At 44.6% G+C, this 23,581-nt stretch overlaps 1 protein-coding gene and 1 long non-coding RNA gene across 3 annotated transcripts in view; one reads left to right on the top strand and one right to left on the bottom strand.

Annotated features, from left to right (window-relative positions):
- LOC126412694 (15-hydroxyprostaglandin dehydrogenase [NAD(+)]-like) overlaps positions 1 to 23,581 on the bottom strand; it is a 248,595-nt gene that overhangs the window by 59,182 nt on the left and 165,832 nt on the right. For both annotated transcript variants that reach the window (XM_050082407.1, XM_050082406.1), the window contains exons 2-3: positions 18,808 to 18,934; positions 11,956 to 12,062 (exon numbers count right to left, since the gene is read on the bottom strand). In XM_050082407.1, the coding sequence (XP_049938364.1) occupies positions 11,956 to 12,062; positions 18,808 to 18,934 (234 nt within the window). The remainder of the gene's footprint in view (positions 1 to 11,955; positions 12,063 to 18,807; positions 18,935 to 23,581) is intronic.
- Positions 1 to 23,581, top strand: part of LOC126412695 (uncharacterized) — a 251,442-nt gene that overhangs the window by 145,549 nt on the left and 82,312 nt on the right. The gene's annotated exons all lie outside the window — the stretch shown is intronic.

Raw genomic sequence — 23,581 nt, 5'->3', positions numbered from 1 at the left:
AAGACAAAATGGACGATACACCAGTTTCCGCTTCCACGGCGTGGCACGAGGAGGAGGTCACGGAGCAGGAGCCGTTACGGGACCCTGCGCCGTCACGGCCGCACCACTAATCATACTCTCCCCAGACTCCCCTGCGGCCCAGCGGGATAACGTTCCGCTGCGACGCCCACACCCTTGCGCGGACGGCGGAGTGGACCAGCCACCAGCAATCCGACACCAGGCCTACCGGATAGCAACCATCAACACCAACAACATCCGTTCCAGGGTGAAAATCCGCCTTATGCAGGAGATGTTCTGGGCTTCGGATATTGATTTCGCCCTTCTGCAGGAAGTTCACTTGGCTAGTCTCCCGGATATTAATGGCTATACCGCCCACGCCTCCGCGAGTGATCCTATGGGCCGCGGGGTGGCCATCTACGTCCGCCACGGGATTTCTGTGACCGATGTCGCCTTCCTTCCATCAGCTCGGGGCATGGCACTCACTGCTATGGGGACACGCATCATTAATGTGAATGCGAATGTGAATGCGAATGTGAAATAATCTGGGTTAAGTTAAGTATCAAAGGTGGGTCAGATATGATAGTCGGATGCTTCTATAGACCACCTGCATCAGCAACCGTAGTAGTTGAGCGCCTCAGAGAGAACCTGCAGAACGTCGTGAAGAAGTTTCGTGATCATACTATTGTAATAGGGGGAGACTTCAATCTACCAGGTATAGAATGGGATAGTCACACAATCAGAACTGGAGCCAGGGACAGAGACTCTTGTGACATTATCCTGACTGCCTTGTCCGAGAATTACTTCGAGCAGATAGTTAGAGAACCAACTCGTGAAGCTAACGTTTTAGACCTCATAGCAACAAATAGACCGGAACTTTTCGACTCCGTGAATGTAGAAGAGGGTATCAGTGATCATAAGTCAGTGGTTGCATCAATGACTACAAGTGTAATAAGAAATGCCAAGAAAGGAAGGAAAATATATTTGCTTAACAAGAGTGATAGGGCACAAATCGCAGAATATCTGAGTGACCACCATCAAACGTTCATTTCTGAGGAAGAGGATGTGGAACAAAAATGGAAAAAATTCAGAAACATCGTCCAGTACGCCTTAGATAAGTTCGTACCGACTAAGGTCCAAAGCGAGGGGAAAGACCCACCGTGGTATAACAATCATGTACGAAAGGTACTACGGAAACAAAGAAAGCTTCATCATAGGTTTAAGAGTAGTCGAATCATAGCTGATAAGGAAAAGCTGAACGAAGCGAAAAAGAGCGTAAAGAGAGCAATGAGAGAAGCATTCAACGAATTCGAACATAAAACATTGGCAAACAATCTAAACAAGAACCCTAAAAAGTTTTGGTCATATGTAAAATCGGTAAGCGGATCTAAATCCCCTATTCAGTCACTCGTTGACCACGATGGAACCGAAACAGAGGACGACCGAAGAAAGGCAGAAATACTGAATTCAGTGTTCCGAAACTGTTTCACTGCGGAAAATCGTAACACGGTCCCTGACTTCAGCCGTCGCACGGACGCCAAAATGGAAAATATTGAAATAAACGATATCGGAATTGAAAAACAACTGCTATCACTTAGTAGCGGAAAAGCATCCGGACCAGACGAGATACCCTTAAGATTCTACAGTGATTATGCTAAAGAACTTGCCCCCTTTCTATCAGCAATTTATCGTAGATCGCTGGAAGAACGTAAAGTACCTAGCGACTGGAAGAAAGCGCAGGTCGTTCCCATTTTCAAGAAGGGTCATAAATCAGATGCGAATAATTATAGGCCTATTTCGCTTACGTCAATCTGTTGTAGAATAATGGAACATGTTTTGTGTTCTCGTATTATGACGTTCTTAGATAATACAAATCTCCTTCATCATAACCAACATGGATTCCGCAAACAGAGATCATGTGAAACTCAGCTCGCCCTATTTGCCCAAGAAATTCACAGTGCCGTAGACACTGGCGAGCAGATTGATGCCGTATTCCTGGACTTCAGGAAGGCATTTGATACGGTTCCGCACTTACGTTTAGTGAAAAAAATACGAGCTTACGGAATATCGGACCAGGTTTGTGATTGGATTCAGGATTTCCTAGAAGAAAGAACACAACATGTCATTCTTAACGGTTCAAAATCTGCAGATGTAGAGGTAATTTCGGGAGTACCGCAGGGAAGCGTGATAGGACCTTTATTGTTTACAATATACATAAATGACTTAGCTGACAACATCGGTAGCTCCGTGAGGCTATTTGCAGATGACACGGTTGTCTACAAGAAAGTAGCAACATCAGAAGACTCGTACGTACTCCAGGAGGACCTGCAGAGGATTAATGCATGGTGCGACAGCTGGCAGCTTTCCCTAAACGTAGATAAATGTAATATAATGCGCATACATAGGGGCAGAAATCCATTCCAGTACGATTATGCCATAGGTGGTAAATCATTGGAAGCGGTAACGACCGTAAAATACTTAGGAGTTACTATCCGGAGCGATCTGAAGTGGAATGATCACATAAAACAAATAGTGGGAAAAGCAGGCGCCAGGTTGAGATTCGTAGGAAGAATTCTAAGAAAATGTGACTCATCGACGAAAGAAGTAGCTTACAAAACGCTTGTTCGTCCGATTCTTGAGTATTGCTCATCAGTATGGGACCCTTACCAGGTTGGATTAATAGAAGAGATAGACATGATCCAGCGAAAAGCAGCGCGATTCGTCATGGGGACATTTAGTCAGCGCGAGAGCGTTACGGAGATGCTGAACAAGCTCCAGTGGCGGACACTTCAAGAAAGGCGTTACGCAATACGGAGAGGTTTATTATCGAAATTACGAGAGAGCACATTCCGGGAAGAGATGGGCAACATATTACTACCGCCCACATATATCTCGCGTAATGATCACAACGAAAAGATCCGAGAAATTAGAGCAAATACGGAGACTTACAAGCAGTCGTTCTTTCCACGCACAATTCGTGAATGGAACAGGGAAGGGGGGATCAGATAGTGGTACAATAAGTACCCTCCGCCACACACCGTAAGGTGGCTCGCGGAGTATAGATGTAGATGTAGATGTAATGTCTACGCTCCCTCAGGCACCGAACGACGGCATGAAAGAGCCCAGTTTTATTCCGAGGAAATCGCTCCCCTGTTTTTAGGGCGTTATGACCATTGCCTACTAGGAGGTGAATTTAACAGCGTTCTGCATCCTAAAGATCAGATTCCCCACTATACTACATGCCAGGAGCTACGTATAGTGGTGCGAGACCTCCTGCTTCACGATACCTGGGAAGTACAACACGGCGACCTTTCTGGCCATACCTTTCTTACAAGTCATTCCGCAAGCCGACTAGACAGGATATATGTCTCACAAACTCTTAGATCTGCGATACGGGGCGCCGAACGCTGGCCGCTGGCCTTTTCCGACCATTGCGCTTACATCTGTACGGTCCTCCTTCCGCCGCAATCAGTATGGCGCAGCCGTGCGTCATGGAAACTCAATACCTCACACTTGCATGACCAGGCGTGTCGCCAACAAGTCACTGACACGTGGACAGCCTGCGAACGACGCCTTCCCCGCTACTGCTCGACATTGACATGGTGGTTGGACTGCGCCAAGCCGGCGACCCGGAGGACACTGATGAGATACGGGAAGGACATGGCCGACTGGCATCGCACCACTGTTGACTTCTATTACGCGATTCTCCGAGATCTGGATGCTCAACCGCCAACCCCGGACAACCAGTTGGAACGGCAAAGAACTAAGGCGAAGATAATTGCGCTGGCACGCCGGAAATTGCAAGGGGTCGTGATACGGACGCGGCGCCACGATCACGCGGATTTAGAAATTCCATCCATGCATGATATAGTGTCCGACAACCGAAGGCGTCGTCGGCCGATCATCAGCACTTTGACAACGCCTCATGGAACGCAGGTGACCACTCAGAATGACATCGTCCGCGCATTCGTCGAGCACTACCGTCGTACTTATAGTGATGATGACGCTGAAACTGCAGCAGACGACTCCATTTTGAATTACATCACGCGCACCCTCCCCCACACGGAGGCGGATGCTTTGACAGTGGCGGTCACGCTAGACGAAGTCAACAACGCAATCGCCAAAGGTGCAGTCAACAGATCGCCCGGCATTGACGGCTTACCGATTGAGTTTTACCGTACCTTTCGGGACCTCATGGCCCCACGGTGGACGACTATGTATCAAGAACTGATAACATCTGACCAAGCAATCCCACCCGCCTTTGCTGAGGGCATCATTATACCAGTCCACAAACCAGCCCGTGGTTCGATGGTCACGAGTTACAGACCGCTCACCCTCCTCAATGCCGATTACAAGATTTTCGCGCGCTTACTGGCAATGCGGCTCCGAACTACACTCCCTCATATCCTCTCGCCAGAACAAACGACGCCTGGCGGACAGATTAACATACAGACTGCCACAGGGGAATGCCGCGACTTAATTGCGATAGCGGCGGCCTGCAGGCTCCGGGCAGCGGTCGTCGCTATAGACTTCGACAGCGCCTTCGATAAAGTGCGTCATCGTTTCCTGTTTTCGGTGGCAGCCCGAATGGGCATCCCCCCTCCGTTTCTCGACGTCATCCGGCGTCTTTACGACAGTGCCAGTTCACGTGTCCAAGTCAATGGACGTATAGCAGGGCCGGTACCTATCTGCCGTTCGATACGGCAGGGGTGCCCCCTCTCTACCCTCCTGTATGCTATTGCCCTTGAGCCCCTTATTGGGGGCTTGACGACCAAGCTTTCTGGCCTCACCCTACGCCAACACACTTTTCGCTGTCGGGCATATGCTGATGACCTCCTCCTCCTCATTCGCTCCGGCTCTGAGATTCGGAATGTCCTCGACTTGATTACCCGTTATGGGGCTGCCGCTGGCAGTGCCATGAATGTCGCCAAATCTTCTGCAATGCACATTGGACGAGGCCTCCAGGAGGGTGAAGTGGCACCACTGCCGCTTGTGCGGACTTTCCGGTACCTGGGCATTACCTTTACCCCCACGGTCACACGCACGGCGGCAACGAATTTCCGTCGCCTGTTACACGTCATCCGCAACGACGTCCGCCAGAACCTCTTGCGCCGCCAGGACACACTTCAAAGGGTTGCGTTTATTAATCTTTATGTGGCATCAAAATTGGTTCACATCGCACAAGTTCTCCCTCTGCCAACTGCAATTGGGCGCAACCTTCAGGCGGCTTTTGGCTATTACCTCACGGCTGGTTCAATGTTTAAAGTCCGTTATGAGACACTTACCCTGCCCACACGGTATGGTGGCGTCGGGCTCGTCAATGTCCGTATGCGATCTGCAGCCTTGTACATGAGTACCATGAGAAAACAGTGGATGGGCCAGGGTACATCTCTAACACGCAGCTTGCTTGAGGTCCTCCTACCAGCTTCCACCTCACCACCAGTGTCTGTCGGCCATATCGTGCCTCATTTGTCCCATCTTTCGACCTTTCTCGTCGACTACAGTTATATACATACCAGTCTCCCAGATACACGCCCACCTAGGACTAAGGATTTTTACAGTCTGTTGCTGCGCTGTGTTCCCCGGAATGTGATGGAGACCAAACACCCCTCCATCCAGTGGCCCATAGTGTGGACTACCGTCCACCAGCCCTTCCTCCCTACGAACGTCCGGGCGCTGTGGTATCACATAGTCAACAGGAAATTTGCCACGAAGCAGCGCCTGCACAACATTGGCTTGTCAGAATCCCCTCTTTGTCTCCTTTGCCAGCAACTGGACACTGATGAACACCGTCTGACATGCGCCGCATCGCAAGATGTATGGCGCTTCCGCCGCATCGCAAGATGTATGGCGCTTCGTGCAGCAAATCATTGCCTGCTATCTCCGGGTGCCACCAGACACAGTCGAGCCTCGAATGTTTCTATACCCGGAGGACCGACATTTTCCCGCCGCCAAATGTCATGCTATTACGTGGGTCAAAGGGTGGGCGGTCGCTTATCTCTTTAATGAGGGACCTAAATCCCGCCTCGACTTCTGGACCTATTTACGAACAGCCCATGCAGCTCTCGAAAACACGCCACGTTACCGAACATTATTTGCTAACTATCTTCGAGCGGTCCTTGTTAGACCTCCACTGAGTTGGGGGGTGCCTGGCACAGAGGGCACCCACCCCTCCTCCCCCGGCGGTGTCTGAGTTTCAACCGCCTACGATCTATTCTACTTCTGACCTCCGCGGATGGGAGAGCGCGTCGCAGATTGCGCGGATTTTATTTCTTTTTGCTTTTCCTTTTTCCTTTCTTTTTCTTTACCTAGAATTTATATTTCTTTTATCTTTCGCATATGTGTTCCCATAATTTCATGCTATTAGTGAATATTACAAAAACACATGCAAATAAATAAATAACAACGCCTTCCACTACTGTTGATTCCTGTTTCTCCCACTTCCCTAAGCACCACAGGCTCGGTGGTGGTGCGGGGGACACTGTGGCCAGGCCTCAGGTTTCGACCCCTGCCCACTTTGGCCCCCGAGCCCCCACCGGTCCACTAAAAAAAAAAAAAAAAGAGCGCTAACACGCTGCTTCCTGGGCTTGGATAGGCGCGCCGGTCCCGGATCGAATCCGCCCGGCGGATTGACGACTAGGGCCGGTGTGCTGGCCAGCCTGGATGTGGTTTTTAGGCGGTTTTCAACATCCCACTAGGTGAATACCGGGCTGTTCCCCACGATCCGCCTCAGTTACACGGCTCGCAGACATCTGAACACATTCGCACTATTCCATGGATTACACTGGACACAGACAGTTGGGGTACACTAATTCCTTCCTGGGGGGTACGGGGTGGCGACAGGAAGGGCATCTGGCCGCCCCTTAAAATTAAGATGCCACATCCGATTACCCAGCAGACCCCGCAATTCGGGATAAATGCTTGGAAAGAGAGAGAGCACGTAAGAAACAGTTTTGGTGGTTTACTATTCCCTGATGATATCGTCAGCATTAATAGGCGATACGTTATGCACGGAAACATGGCTTAGTACTGATTGAAAAAATTCACCAAGAATATAGACAACTAGGTTTAGTTCAAGGCGCTAATACATTCTGTGACGAAAGAAAACAATGCACCACTAAGGAATTATCCGAATGGGACGGAAATCGATAGATATGACGTACATGTACTCACAAATAAATGATTACAATTTCAGGAAATTTGATGATATATTGTAGAGAAAGACCTTCACAATTTGAGCAAGTCAATAACGCGTTGGTCCAACTCTGGCCATCATGCAAGCAGTTATTTGGCTTAGTACTGGTTGACAGAGTTATTGGATGTCCTCCTGAGGGACATCGTGCCAAATTCTGTCCAACTGGCGCATTAGATCATCAAAATCCCGAGATGGTCAGAGGACCCTGCCCCTAATGCTTCAAGTGTCCTCAACTGGGGAGAGATCCAGCGATCTTGCTGGGCAACGTAGGGTTTGTCATGAACGAAGACAAACAGAAGACACTATCTCCGTGTGCGGGTTGGCATATCTTGCTAAAATGTAACCCCAGGATGGCTTCCTATGAATGCAATAAAAGTAAGCGTAGAACATGGTCGGGCAGTATGGCGGGTGACAATCATGATTGTATACCACTGCCGTTTGAAGCGTCTCTAGACACTTCTTCGGCCTAGAATCAGATTGAATGGAGTAGAATTGTCTTCAGTGATGTGTTCTGCTTCGAGCTGAGCCCTGATGACCTGCAAGGCTTCAGAAATATAATACCCGCCGGCGAGAGTTTCTGCTGCTTGTCTTCGCGTTTGCCAAACGCTAACTTGGCCAGCAAGTTCGCCCGATCCCTCCCCAGTGAGAACGTTTGGTGCATTGTGATGAGGGCTCTCTAATCATCTCGGGATTTTGACTATCTAACGTGCCAATTGGACAAGAATTTGGCACGCTGTCTCTCAGGAGGACATCCAACAACTCTCTCAGTCAAAAAAAATGGTTCAAATGGCTCTGAGCACAATGGGACTTAACTTCCGAGATCATCAGTCCCCTAGAACTTAGAACTACTTAAACCTAACTAACCTAAGTATGATTATCTCCAGTTCTCGAGTTTTCGCGCATCGTGTGATCTAGTGATATCTGATGATACTATTTCCTAGACGAGTCTCGCCGCTGTAATTCATTCCCGCAACAATAATTATAGTCACTTAATTGACATATATTTCGTTAGTTCGGCATTTCACTCTATATTTAATTATCTTCATTGTTTCATCTGAATGTTGCTATCTTGTTTTGAAACTGATTAAAATACGGTAACTTTTTTATCTCTTATTCTAATGTGAACAGGGACTGAATTGTTCATTGGCAACCTACTTGGTAAATCATTATCGCCTCTCTTAAATAAATAAGATGATATATTGGGTTTAGTAAAGTATTATATTTTCGAGGACAAACTTTTCGTCTTTGTGTGTTACCGTTAAATCAAAATCAGCATAAATGTTTACATATCCATATGTACCGGTATTCTACTAGAACTCTAACATAAATTTGTTCAAACACGGTAGGAGACTGCGCAGCGGTAGAATTTAATTCTGCTTTCTCCAGTGTTTTATGGAATTGTCAGATTTTGAGCAGAACCATAGCTTATTGCGTATCCACTCCACTAACACCACGCAAGTCAAATGATACGTGCTTATTCGAACAAGCTCGATACTGTATAGAATGCTGCGGCGTATTGGGAAATCTGGAGCCCGTTCGAATGCTTGTACCTCTCTCCCAGCCCTAGTAAAACGGGCTTTAGGGATCTTTTCTTCAGCCTGGAGTGTTGTAGCGTACAGCACAGTCTTTCGCCGTGAATTCGGCAGTGGCGCATCGTGGCTTGGACGAGATGAGGCCCCGAAAACGTCTGGGGGCCATCCTACAAATGGTTGAAATGGCTCTGAGCACTATGGGACTTAACATCGGAGGTCATCAGTCCCCTAGACATAGAACTACTTAAACCTAACTAGCCTAAGGACATCACACACATCCATGCCCGAGGCAGAATTCGAACCTGCGACCGTAAGAGCAGCACGGTCCTGGACTGAAGCGCCTAGAACCGCTCGGCCACAGTCCATCTACAGCTGAGATGTAATCAGCATGAAATGCGGAATATTTGACGCTTTAGATGTTTGCACAGAAAGTTCAGACCGTCTCCTTCTGTTTGTTTTGTAGCTCTTGGAGATCTTTACGATGGAGGGCGTAAGTATTTATCGTCTAAACACCGTTTCCTAAGTTTCATGCTTTATCTTCAACCATTGTTCGTACCCTTTCCTGTATGGTTCGGAGCAACCTCTCCATAATCTGCTCATCAGTTTGTAGCATCCGTTTTCCTTGGCGCTCGACCGTAACAAAGGAAACTGTTCTGCTATCAGCAGTTAGTATCAGACCTTGTTTATTATTTTCGAGGTTAATTAACACTGTTATTAACTGAACTGAGCATGCATCAACAAGCAGTCTTGTTGGTAGAGTGGGAGAGGCAGCACTACAAAGTGATACAGTGCTATAATTACATACAGTTAACACCCAAGTGTCTTAGCAATATATTATTAAATATCAACTACATAAAATTAATGAACACAAAAAGGGCCGCAAAAGTTTCCAAATAGTAATCAAATACAAAGTAAAGCGCAATTATACCGAAATAGAATTTCTCGTGTGAAACAAATGCATGTAACAAATTTTAAATGTTTTGCGACTTTGTTTATCGGATTGACTAAAAAACAATGAGAAAGTTTGAGTGGAACTCGTCAGTAAACTTGGGAGGAATAGAAATTTGGAAGAACCGACAACAAGAGAGAACTAAAAAAACTGAGGGCACTTGGTTGCAACTTTCTGAGCTTGCTAACCAGGAAATATTGTATTGATTATTATAACCTTACGAAGAAGGTAAGACATCTAAAAGAAAAGGGACTTTGTTATAGCCGGCCTGTGTGGCCGAGTGGTTCTAGGCGCTACAGCCTGGAACCGCGCGACCGCTACGGTCGCAAGTTCGAATCCTGCCTCGGGCATAGATGTGTGTGATGTCCTTAGGTTAGTTAGGTTTAAGTAGTTCTAAGATCTAGGGGACTGATGACCTCAGATGTTAAATCCCATAGTGCTCAGAGCCATTTTTGAACTTCGTTATAATGGCCGTCTTCCATCCTTAAGAAAGTATTGCCGAGCGGGGTAGCCGAGCGGTCTAAGGGCACTTTTTCACGGTTCGTGCTGCTGCCCCCGTCGGAGGTTCGAGTCCTCCCTCTGGCATGAGTGTGTGTGTTGTCATAGAGAAAGTTAGTGTAAGTTAGACTAAGTAGTGTGTAAGCTTAGGGACCGATGACCTCAGCGGTTTGCTCCCATAAGACCTTACCACAAATTTCCAAGAAAATATTGTTTTGTTTACCCCGAATGGTTCTACAACTCTAATTACTCCGAAAAATTGGACGCCCACTCAAGGAATGAACTGGAGTATTTCTCGCTTCATTATGAAACACACAGATTAATCTTCAAATTTTAAGGCATATTTAATTAATCCGAAATTTGCATTGCTTATTTTGGTGGCGAAAGCATTAGTAAATTAGCTTACTTTGGACACTTTCATTTATTAATGGCATGTATAATAATTGTCTGGGGAAATTACAAGTAGAAAATATTCATTTCACAGTAACGTGCTGTAGGGCAATATGTAGTGCACATCTTCGAACTTCACGTAGACAACTTCTTAAAAAATTAGAAACACTAACATCAATTTCCCAATCAAATATTTTCTTATACAGTTTGTTATGTAGAATGAAGTTCAATTTGAAAATAATAGTGGCTGTAATAAAAATGACACTAGGAACTAGAATACTCTCTGCTATCGACAACTTAAACTTACTGTTACATAGGAACCAGCAAAGTTTGCTTCCACGAAAATATTTAACCATCTCCGTTGTGAATTAAAGATGCTGAAGGGTAAAGAAATTTTCAGAAAAAAGGATTTGACAAATCCTTCTGCTTCATAGATGAATTTGTGAGTAGATAGTATGCATGTGGTTGCATTAAGATTAAAAAGTCCTGTATGTGGCCACACAGAAAGCGTATCTTATTTGTAAACCTGCTGACGTGTTCCATATCTCGAATGTGAACCACGCAACAGGCAAAAACCAAACTAGGACTCATTTTTGTCGCGATAGTGAGTCTGCAAACTTACTAACTTTCCACTTCATAACAATTTTTATACAGTGTACTGCCACAAAATGAGTTTTATTACTGTCCAGTATTCGATCTTTTTCTCTCAGTTTAACGAACTCTCACGAAATTCTTTAACTGAAGTAATACTTCCTTGTACCTCTGTCAAAAGATTGTGGACAACACACTTTCAACACTTTCCAAAGATTTAGGCTGCGGCCAATTCAAGCAGTACTCCCATTTTAATCCACACGCTCGACTGTTGATAGTCACTGGACCAGAGACTCTGCCATTTCAAGTCTCTGGCTCTTCCACCACTGCCTCGCTCCGTGAAGATCTCATGCAGTAGTTGGACAAATAGCTTCGTTTGGTAATCAGACGGGTGTGTAACTCTCGATATCGTAAATCTAACCGAATAATACTCTTACCATAGGATGGCCTACACAACAGTGTTCCGTACTCTCCTTTCACTGGTGTGTTGCATGTACACCATACATATTACTACAGCACCACATGACAATAAGTGAAACTGGAAATAGGCATGATGAAAGTAAGATAAAAAGTTTTGTCACCAATAAGCAATTATTAAAAGTTTGTATTTATCTCTGTTCCTATCCATCCCTGTTGGAAGAGTTTCTGCACTCTGTAATACACCGCATTCTATCACCTCTGGTTGTAATAAGGAGCAACTAAGTCACACATATATGAATTACAGCGGTAGCCAACAGTAACGAAAGAACCGTTGTGCCTTGTGGACGAGTGTGGTCTGTGGAAAGCACTCTGAGAAAACTCACCACATTGACGGCAATTGTCAGTTCCCAGTTGTCCTCATTAAGGACTCCAGCGTTGTTTATGACGATGTCGAGGCCACCAAACGTTGTCGACGCTTTCTTGAATGCTTCTGTAAGCAAACAAAGAGAATTTAATAAAGTGCCAGGTATAATGAATCTTGCAGTTGTATCCTATTCATCCATTCCTCTGAGTGCTTTCATTCCGAATTTTTCTTTATAAAAGGAGAAATACTTGCAGCATACCAAACATCAAATCGATATCGCAGACCTCGTGTCCGCGATATGAAAGACAACATAAGCTCCACCAGGATTTTATAAGAGCAGAAATTCCCCAACCTTCATGTCTAACAGAACTGTCTTTGTAGGTGTCCACAGTGGATTGTATCAGCAATGTCCAGTTTCAGAAAAAAACGGAAATGCAGACAAAGCGCAGACGCAGAGATAGAGGAAAATTCATTCCAGAGATATCCCCGTACTCAACAAGCCGACTGATAAATTCTTGCCCGGAAATTATAGCCTAGCGTGAGAAGTTACGACACATGGACAGGGCTGAACAATCGGGGTAAGCAAGAGGGTTATCGTCGAGTTGAATTCTTGATGTCGTCGGATGAGCACATGTCTGCCAGGACTTCTGTACTAATTTAATTTGATGTGCTAAAACAAAGACGCGGCTGTGTCAAGTATCACTGTCTATTTAAAATCCTTGATGTATTTTCGTTATTCAGTTTAAAAAATAATTTAGGCATTTATGCTACTCTCGAATACTAACAGTATTCCGTCGCATTTGTTTATTATGTAGTAGCCCAATAGAGATCCTGTTGCCTACGATATGAACAGAATTTATCTCTGTTTCAGTACAGTTGGTGATTGGTTTGGTAACGTGTCAATTTTCGAGCCATAGCGCGCCATTACACGCCGATTTGCGTTCTTTACAAATCGAACGTTGTCATGAAGTAAGATTAATGTTTTTGTATAATGGAAAACATTTTGTCCGCATTATGTTATATATTATCACGGTCTGTCGTCACAAATCTTATCTCCTCCTCAACAACGACTCTGAACTGACCACTATGATATCAGAGATAATTTTGGCCAACAATAGGTGTGAATTTAGTCAGAATCGAAATTTTATGGCATATCGTTGTTTGTCATGCTCCTGCTGTGGTCACTTGGACGTATTCCGACTCCGAACAATTCATTTTCGGAGGAATTACGTACAAGGACGTTTCGAAAATAAATTGCGCCATTGGTATTGCAAGAGAAGATGGTACACCAGGTGACAAAAACAAACGCCATAAGAATATACGTCAGTTGCTGGTTCAACGACGAAAGGCGCCTCGGCGAAGAAGGAATGAAGCACGCACAGAGTGCAGAAAAAGAGAGTATCAACAGACTGGCGTGTCCGATGTTTTTCGAGTACACATCACGACGGTGTAGACCTCCTCAACAAACACAGATCCGCCATACAACGAGAGAGAGAAAGGCTCTTTGAGTGAAGGTGTTGTGCTTTTGGACGACCACGCGAAACCACACACAGCAGGGCTCACACAGGATCAGCTTTGTCGCTTTGGATGGGAAAGACTGGATCAGGCGGCTTACAGCTCCGGTATTGCCCTATCAGACTTTCACCTGTTCCTTGCACTGAAAGCCCCACTACCAGACCAGTGCTGATGTGGAGAAGGCTATGGGACAATTCTTTGCCTCACAGGGCACCGCGTTTTACCAGAGTGGTTCTTCAAATTGACTGCACGCTACGACAAATGTGTCGAAGTCGGTGGCGACTATGTCAAAAATGGTTCAAATGGCTCTGAGCACTATGGGACTCAACTGCTGTGGTCATCAGTCCCCTAGAACTTAGAACTACTTAAACCTAACTAACCTAAGGACATCACACACACCCATGCCCCAGGCAGGATTCGAACCTGCGACCGTAGCAGCAGCGCGGTTCCGGACTGGAGCGCCTAGAACCGCACGGCCACCGCGGCCGGCCGGCGACTATGTCGATAAATAGTGCATGTTGTATAGTTCGTAATGCCATGATGTATTTGCTTCTGGCAGTAAAATTCCCATTTTTAAAACAATGACGAAACTTACTTTCGGAACGTCCCACGTACATTAATTTCTATTCAGTTACGTTTCTTCCTCGATTTTAAATGGGACACATTACATTTTGTATGAACATGCTATTCAGACACGACATACACGGAGGAATGTATACAGTGTGTGCGAGCAGTTATTCCGCATTGTTATTATTATATTGTCAACAGTGAAATGTAATTACGTCTTTATTTTTCCCAGTGGTTCCAATGGCTCTGGGCACTATGGGACTTAACTGCTGAGGTCATCAGTCCCCTAGAACTACTTAAACCTAACTAACCTAAGGACATCACATACATCCATGCCCGAGGCAGGATTCGAACCTGCGACCGTAGCGGTCGCGCGGTTCCAGACTGTAGCACCTAGAACCACTCGACCACTCCGGCCGGCTGATTTTTCCCATTCTTATCGTGAAGTGTATCATGAAAGTAATAGTATTAGTTTAATTTGAAACGCTTAAGTTCATTATTTGTTATAGGAAAGCAATACGTGAATACTTTCTTTTCCTAACTAAATCGCTAACGGCAGAGGCTAGATATTATGTAAATTGAAGGTGGAGGGGGGAGGAAGGGAGGGGAAGAAGCTATTGATGCCAGCTGCACTAGGACTTTATACGGAATCAGCGGCGACAAGTGAAAATTTGTACCGACCGGGATTCGAGCTTGAGACTATGTCGGCACCCCACTAGGCCGACCCACATTTACATCTAGCGCCGCCTGTCTGCACTCCAGTGTGTGGTACTTGTAGCGTTCAGATCACTGTGCGCCGTGTTTTATTAGACTGTGTGTTAGTTATTTTCCGACCAGATGGCAGTGGCAGATATGCCGACAGATCTGCCTTCTATTTCAAGCAACGTTCAAACGAATGTCGAATTTGTTTCCTAAAATTTTTAGGCGACGTTCTTAATGTGTTAAACCGGTGACTGGATCACCTTATTTTTTTTTAAGTGGTCATCGAGTCACATTTCCCTGTGCCTTTCTTTTAGCTCTTCTGTAGTTTTACTACTGTTTTAATCCCGTGTATGGCACCTTTCACCCTTTTACTGTTGTCTTAAGGCGTGCGAGGCAGGGCGATTGTCTGGGTCAACGCGAGTGAGGTAGGAGTGGTGACTGAGTGTTATTTTATAGGTTTCCACTTGACTGCATCACAACAATTTTAGTCATTTTCTCCACATTTGCTTCTTTTAGGATGTGTAAGGTCGCTGATAACCTCGGTGTTGAGCGCCAGTAAGCTTCAAACAAACAGTCGAATGTCGTTGTGCATCCACACTGAAGGTGGTGGATTCACTGCCCATCGACGCGAATCAGTTATATGTACGCGTGATGTTTGTTCTTTTGGACATGTCCGAAAGAAGAGACACCACGCACTTATATGAAGGCTAATTAAATAAATTTAAAAAATAAATCTGCATCCCTCTAAGCTGAATTTATTTTTCTAATTTTTTGTAAAAAAGGTTTAAAACACAATTCATCCAGCTTGCGTCTATCAAGGAACAACCTCAGATTTTTCGGAACAGCTGGACTATACCACGCAGAAAATCCTACTGAAATATATTCATCAGTTAAAGAGAGGGTAGTAAACTTCCATGAATACAGAAGGACAGGTGTTACTCACTTGCCGACCGGCGTGGCCGAGCGGTTCTAGGCGCTACAGTCTGGAACCGCGCGACCGCTACAGTCGCAGGTTCGAATCCTGCCTCGGGCATGGATGTGTGTGATGTCCTTAGGTTAGTTAGGTTTAAGTAGTTCTAAGTTCTAGGGGACTGATGACCTCAGCAATTAAGTCCCATAGTGCTCAGAGCCATTTGAACCATTTTGTTATTCACTACATTGTAACAATTACATTACATAAGAAAAAAATGCGGCACTCACAATAAATATAGCATTGTACACCTGCACGCCATCGGCGAATATGTAAATGATTAGAGCTAAATTCTCTGTGACAAATAGAACGACCACCAGAGGGGTTATTGTCGTTCGTGTTTAGTGGTATTAGACTGGAAAGTCGCACAGGTCACACAAACATTCAAGAATCGTAGTAAGAGTGATCCACTAAATTATAGGCCCATATCATTAACGTCGATGTGCGGCAGGATTTTGAAACGTATATTGTATTGGAACATTATGAATTACCTCGAAGAAAACGGTCTATTGGTACACAGTCAACATGGATTTTGAAAACATCGTTCTTGTGAAACACAACTAGCTCTTTACTCGTATGAAGTGCTGAGTGCTATTTACATGGGATCTCAGATTGATTCCGTATTTATGGATTTTCGGAAGGCTTTTGACACTGTACCATAAAAGTGACTTGTAGTGAAATTGTGTGCTTATGGAATATCGTCTCGGTTATGTGGCTGGATTCGTGATTTCCTGTCAGAGAGGTCACAGTTCGTAGTAACTGATGGAAAGTCATCAAGTGAAACAGAAGTGATTTCTGGAGTTCTCCAAGGTAGTGTTACAGGCCCTTTGCTGTTCTTTATCTATATTATGATTTGGCAGACAATCTGAGTAGCCGTCGTAGGTTGTTTGCAGATAACGTTGTCGTTTATTGACTAATAATGCCATAAGAAGGTCAAAACCAATTTGCAAAACGATTTAGAAAAAATATCTGAATGGTGCGAAAATTGACAATTCGCCCTAAATAACGAAAAATGTGAGGTCATCCACATGACTGCTAAAAGGAATCCGTAAAACTTCGGTAACACGAGAAATCATTCAAATTAAACAAAATACCTAGGAATAACAATTACGAACAACTTAAATTGGAAGGGATACATAGAATATGTTGTGGGGAAGACTAACCAAAGACTGCGTTTTATTGGTAGGACACTTAGAAAACGTAATAGATCTACTAGGGAGACTGTCTACACTACGCTTGTCCGTTCTCTTTTAGAATACTGCTGTACAGTGTGGGATCGTTACCCGATAGGATTGACGGAGTACATTGGAAAAGTTCAAAGAAGGGCAGCACGTTTTTTATTACCGGGAAATAGGGGAGAGAGTGTCACTGAAGTGATATAGGATTTGGGGTGGACATCATTAAAACAATGGCGTATTTCCTTGCGACGGAATCTTCTCACGAAATTCCAATCACCAACGTTCTCCTCCAAATGCGAAAATATTTTGTTGACACCGATCTACATAGGGAGAAACGCTCAGCATGATAAGATAAGGGAAATCAGAGCTCGTACAGTAAGACGTAGGTGCTCGTCCTTTCCTTGCGGTATGCGAGATTGGAATAATAGAGAATTGTGAAGGTGGTTCGAAGAACCCTCTGACAGGCACTGAAATGTGATTTGGAGAGTTTCCATGTATATGTAGATGCAGAGCAGGCCTGGTAGAGTGTGTAAGGGGGGTGAAAAATATCAGATGTTGAGTAATGACTGTGAATGACACGGAGTTGCCGCTTACTCTTGTGGGACTGCGTTATCAGCATCTGAAAGAGTGTGAAAGGGGAGTCATTGTGGCTCCCTATTTGACTGCTGGTCGAATCGTGTAGTATCCAGATATGTGGTGCATTCGGATGCGACAGTGGCCCGATATTAGACTGCATGGGGATGCTCACTTGCCGTCAAGGTTCCCGTCGACCAGGTCTGACCACCACAGGGGGAGATAGACGTATCTTGCGCCATGTACATCTTAACCCCTTTAACATCAGCGCCTGCCATCCCAAAGTAAGTGATGGACTCCCTGAAATATTCTGTGTCACCTTGCACCAATTTTCGGAGACTAACAACAACCAGTCTAGGGAAGTGCCGCCCCTGGCGTAGGCTGCCATTGACACTACATCACAAACGGCTGTTTTTCGGGCGGAGCCGTGACCGGGAAGCATGGATTGCTAATGAAGTGTGTCATATGGTGTTCAGCAGCGAATCACGGTTCCGCACAAAACTGGTTGACGCCAACGTAGATAGCACATTAATTCTCCCTTCTTTCTCATGCCACCTTTTATGGTTAGTTGACAACAGATCTTTCGCCTTAATTTGGAAAGTTTGTGCTGATTCATTAGGACCTAATCATCTAGATTGTGTTCAGCAATGAATCACGGTTCTGCCCAACCCCAGTTGACATCAATGGAGATAGCACATTAATTCTCTCTTCCTCCTTTTCATGCCGCCTTTTATGGATTGTTGACAGCATATCTTTCCCCTTCGTTTGGAAAGTTTGCACTGATTCATTAGGACTTAATCATCTAGAGGTAGAGTGCGTGTGTGGAAAGCCAGAGGGCGCTGGATTGAGTACCAGTCGAACCACGGAAAGTTTTCAGTCCTCTTTCTTTCACCTAGCCATGGTCCACCCCGATAGCTCAGTGGTCAGTGTGACAGACTGTCAATCCTAAGGGCCCGGGTTCTATTCCCGGCTGGTTCGGAGGTTTTTTCCGCTAATGGACTGGTTTTTTGTAGTCATAATCATCCTCATCTCATCCCTATCGACGTGCAAGTCGCCGAAGTAACGTCAAATCGAAATACTTGCACCTGGCGAACGGTCTACCCGACGGGAGGCCCTAGTCACATGACATTTATTATTACCTAGCCGTGGAGGGAAGACGGGCCAGGGATGACACGCTGTTAGACTGTAGTTCTCATTTCGGCGGTTGGATTACTGGGGTTATATTAGGGACACTCAAGTCATTAGGGACACTCAAGTCGCTGAAGTGTCTTCCAATTTAAAGACTCCCACTGTGACATTCAGCCACACGAAATTATGATTATCATTACTATTATAGTTCATTAGTGGTCCAGTCGCTGCTACTCACCCTTGAACTGATCAGCTTTGGTGACGTCAGCGCGGATGAAGATGGCGCGCTTCCCACCAAACTCTGACTCCATCGGCGACACGGCCGCCTTGCCTACTGCCTCCGCCATGTCCAAGATGGCGACGCCCTGTTTCACAAAAGACGTTTAAATATCCAGCGAGTAAAGAAACTCAGTGTACTACAAAATTAATCACATTCGTCGTATTACAACCCTCGAAAAACTGAAACTTCCAAAGGGGTGGATCTTCTAATGCTCTTGATATAGGCGACATTAATTTCCAAAGTCGCCTTCCACTACAGTTTAAACATGAAAATGCGTAGCTTTACTGGTTTTAAACAACAGTGTACAGAGTTCAATATGCTAAAAATATACGTTTTGTAAGTTACTAGCTGACAAACTCATGAATGCCTGAATGTTCATTTTGCCGAATTTCTATTAAGAACAAAAACAAAAATGAACTGTATTTCTAGTGTGATTTCGAAGAACTTCCATTTCCATGTCATCTTCAAAACACATTCAAAATTATGAAACGGTCATACAAAGAAATACCATGATTTACAAATGTATAAGTAGATCTGCTTAGTGTGTCTACAACGCGATTTTGTAAACGTCTCTACGGCAGCACTTCATAATTCTGTTCATGGCTACTGTTTTCACCTACGGGGCTTAGCATTTCACAACCTGTCAAAAGCATTACCAGGTGTCACGGATTTCTTTATGTTGACTCGACTGTAGGGGTGTCTTAGTAGCAAAGAATGAATGTATCAAAATTTCATTCATGATGGACATTTTCTCACGCATCTGAGTGTTTATGAACTTATACTCTTGAACTGTGTATCGTACAATGATGTATTTCTGTAGGTACATTTAGTTGTATATGTGGATAGTGAAATTTCCTGGCAGATTATAACTGTGTGCCTGACCGCGACTCGAACTCTAGACCTTTGCCTTTCGCGGGCAAGTGCTCTACCATCTGAGCTACCCAAGCACGACTCACGCCCCGTCCTCACAGGTTCACTTCTGCCAGTACCTCGTCACCCACCTTCCAAACTCTACAGAAGCTTTCCTGCAGGAGAGGGCTTGAGTCGTGCTTGGGTAGTTCAGTGGCAGAGCACTTGCCCCCGAAAGGCAAAGGTATCGAGTTCGAATCTCGGTCCGGCACACAGTTTTAATCTGCCAGGAAGTTTCATATCAGCGACCACTCCGCTGCAGACTGAAAATTTCATTCTGCTGTGTGGATAGTGTCTGCGACGTATGTTGTGAATAAGGTTAGTAGCAAAGAAGTAATAAATTTAAACGCCATGGAAAATGCAACAGTTTTTCACAAATCTCATTGTTTATGATGTCATATCTTATAAACTATGATAAGTAGGTGGTTTTTATCCCAACAAAGATTGTTGCTTAGCAGTAAGTGATACGTGCACCAAACTTGGTAGAACTCGGTCCAGTGGTTTCGGAAGAGATGTGGACTACACATACGTACATATAGACACGACACATATACACACACATACATATATTTTCATAATATGTATGAATCTTGAATACAGTGTGCTTGAACATACCAGGCTGTCATGAGATAGCACTTCGTTGTGTTCAGTAGGTTTGAAATTCAAGTCTATACTCGCTTGCCAAATTCGTCAACAGCACTCTTACAATGGGTCCAGTCACTAATCTCATACTCATTAATTGTAGGCAGCAACCTGAGGTTAAAAGTTGCATTCCAAGGAAGTAGTGATCAATCCCGTGCTGGTTGCGTTATGCTGTCCCATTTCCGGACACTCATTAGATTTCGCATTTGCTAACCACGAATTTTGACTACGTGGTATCTGACAAGCGCAAACTTGTTGCTCCGGTGTATTGAGGCCTGTTAACTAAGGAGGAAATAAGATGCCAACTGTAGGAAATGTAGTAAAAAACAGTCAAATGTTTTGTGAAAATATTGATCTATAAGCATAAAATAAAATAGTTTAGAGCAATATTTGACGTGCTTTTCAATGATGCTACAAATTATGGACAACAATTCTAACACAGATGCCAATATATGGATGACTTTGATTTGCAAAATCGGGTATTTAAATATTTAAAATCATACACAAGGAACTGTAGCAACTGGAACGCTCATACGTTTGTTGCGTAGAAAGAGCACTATGTAGACGGATTGGAGCTGCTCTCTGATTTACGATTCCAGTTTTAATCTATTCATTATATTCATTTTTTGCACGGGGAAAGTTAGTGAGCAAGAATAATTATGCCGGCAGCAATGATAAGGGAGACATTACTTCTTATACCACGCACATTTTATTTCCAGATATTCTAAGGGTTCTGTATTGAAAAATTTTTGAGACTGAATAATTCTTGAACTTTATTTCAACCTTCTAGCATAGGTGATAGAAATATAGCAAAGACACACAACAGCTGACTTCACGATCCACATAATCCACTATAACAATGTCCTCTAGTATGTTTTAAAATTCTTCGATTCTAAGGTAAGTCTAAACCTTTTAACTTGTCAATCGGCACCTCATCTGCTGTACACGATTTCTCGCATCATTCAAAGGTGCATCAAACGTTCCTCCAATCTACTTTATTTCTTAGTTTTGGAGGACTAAATTTCGCAAAACTTTGACCTTGCTTTTTTTATTTCTTTAATTTTTTTTCATGGCTTACGTTTCAACAAGGCTATGCCCGCCCGCACAAGCAACAGTTTCTACCTCGTGTCCTCGTGCTTGCCAAACCCTACCTCGGTCAGCAAGATTGGAGGATCTCCCCCCCCCCCCCCCCCCCTCCCAACTGAGAAGGTTTGTAGTATAATGGGGCAGGGCTCTTCCACCAGCTCCTGATTTTGACGATCTAATGCACCAGTTGGACAGAATTCGGCACGATACTCTTCAGGACGACATCCAACAAGTCTGTCAACCAATTCCAAGCCAGATAACTACTTGCAGAAGTCCAGAGATGAACCAGTGCGTTATTGACTTGCTCAATTTGTGAAGCTCTTTCCCTTGAACGAATCGTCCAATTTTACTGAAGCTGTAATCACTTTTTTGTCTGTACACTCACATCACTTCTAACAATTTCCGTCCCATTCGGATAATTTCTTCATAGTGCGTTTTTCTTTTCTTGGAGTGTATTTAAATATCGATCGGTATTTTATTATTATTAGCCAACGGCCTTGCCGCAGTCGTAACATCGGTTCCCGTCAGATCTCCGAAGTGCTGTCGGGCTGGGCTAGCACTTGGATGGGTGACCATTCGGTCGGCCGAGCGCTGTTGGCAAGCGGGGTGCCCTCTGCCCTTGTGAGACAAACTGAGGAGCTAGTTGATTGAGAAGTAGCGGCTCCGGTCTCGGCAACTGACATACGGCCGGGAGTGTGGCCATATCCGCATCCAGTGACGCCTGTGGTCTTAGGATGACACGGCGGTGGGTCGGTAACTTTGGGCCTTCATGGCCTGTTTGGGAGGAGTTTATTAAAACTATATAGATCAAGGAAAAGCAAATGTGGTGGCGTTTAAGAATTCAATGATTAACTTAGAATTTTAAAGATACCAGAAGATATTTGTCTGGTAGATTTCACTACCCGAATTACAGTCAAGTCATTAAATCTTTTCTAGAGTGAATTTTCATCCTGCAGCAGTGTGTGCATTGACTTGAAACTTCCTGACAGATGACAACTGTGTGCCAGACATGAATTCTAACGGAAGTTTCCCAAGTACAGCTTACGACTCGCCTTCACAGCTTTATTTCCGCTAGTACTCCGTCTTCTGTCTACCAAATTTATATCCTTTCTTCCAGGATGCTAGTCCCCGCGAGGTATGCAGGAGAACTTCTGTGAAGTTTCGAAGATGGGAGATGTACTGGCAGAAGAGAAGCTGTCAGGACGGGTCTTAAGTCGTGTTAGGACAGATCAGTCGGTGGAGTACTTGCCAACGAAAGACAAAGATAACCAGTTTGAGTCCCGGTCTTGCACTGTAAGTCGACCCAGGTTAGGTAGTCTAAATGTGTGTTAACTGTACCTGTTATCTGATATAAATGATTTAACCGCCTTCCAAAATAATGAATTAAGAATTCAATGACTACTAAATGAAACAAGAATCACCATTAATTAAATTTTTTACACCGAAGTGACTCATAAAACATCTGAGAAGCAGAAGCAATTCTAAAGTAAAGCCTTGGTACATTTGAATAAAGAATTGTGTGTCAAAATGAAACAATCACATTTGCAAAGTTGTATCTTGATAATCGTGATGTTAGTACAAAGGACAGATAGCACTAGCCACGCGAGATTAGCCGAGCGGTCTGGGGCGCTGCAGTCATGAACTGGTCCCGGCGGAGGTTCGAGTCCTCCGTCGCGCATGGGTGTGTTTGTTTGTCCTTGGGATAATTTCGGTTAAGTAGTGTGTAAGCTTAGGGACTGATGACCTTAGCAGTTAAGTCCCATAAGATTTCACACACATTTGAACATTTTTGAATAGATAGCACTAGAGAAGGGAATACGTTGCATATGCGGCTGGAGTTGAGAGCATATTGGTCATACGAATCTGAAAGCAGGTCTTTAGAGCGAAGCAAGAAGTTATTGAAATTCTATAAAAACGACATTGCTGGCCTTGTGGATCATCTCACTGCCGCATCTCGATCTCACCATAGCAACCTGTAGGTGGAGGCTGAAGTGGATGTAGATTCAGTCATTGGCGGTACACCAATGACTGACAGCTGCGGCTAAGTTCATCTCAGCCCAAAATCTTCCAAAATCCCTAAGCTCACCTGCCTGGA

Source organism: Schistocerca serialis, chromosome 7 (genome assembly GCF_023864345.2).
Source record: "Schistocerca serialis cubense isolate TAMUIC-IGC-003099 chromosome 7, iqSchSeri2.2, whole genome shotgun sequence".
In the NCBI taxonomy this organism is placed as follows: domain Eukaryota; kingdom Metazoa; phylum Arthropoda; class Insecta; order Orthoptera; family Acrididae; genus Schistocerca; species Schistocerca serialis.
This window is presented reverse-complemented; position numbering and strand designations above follow the sequence as displayed.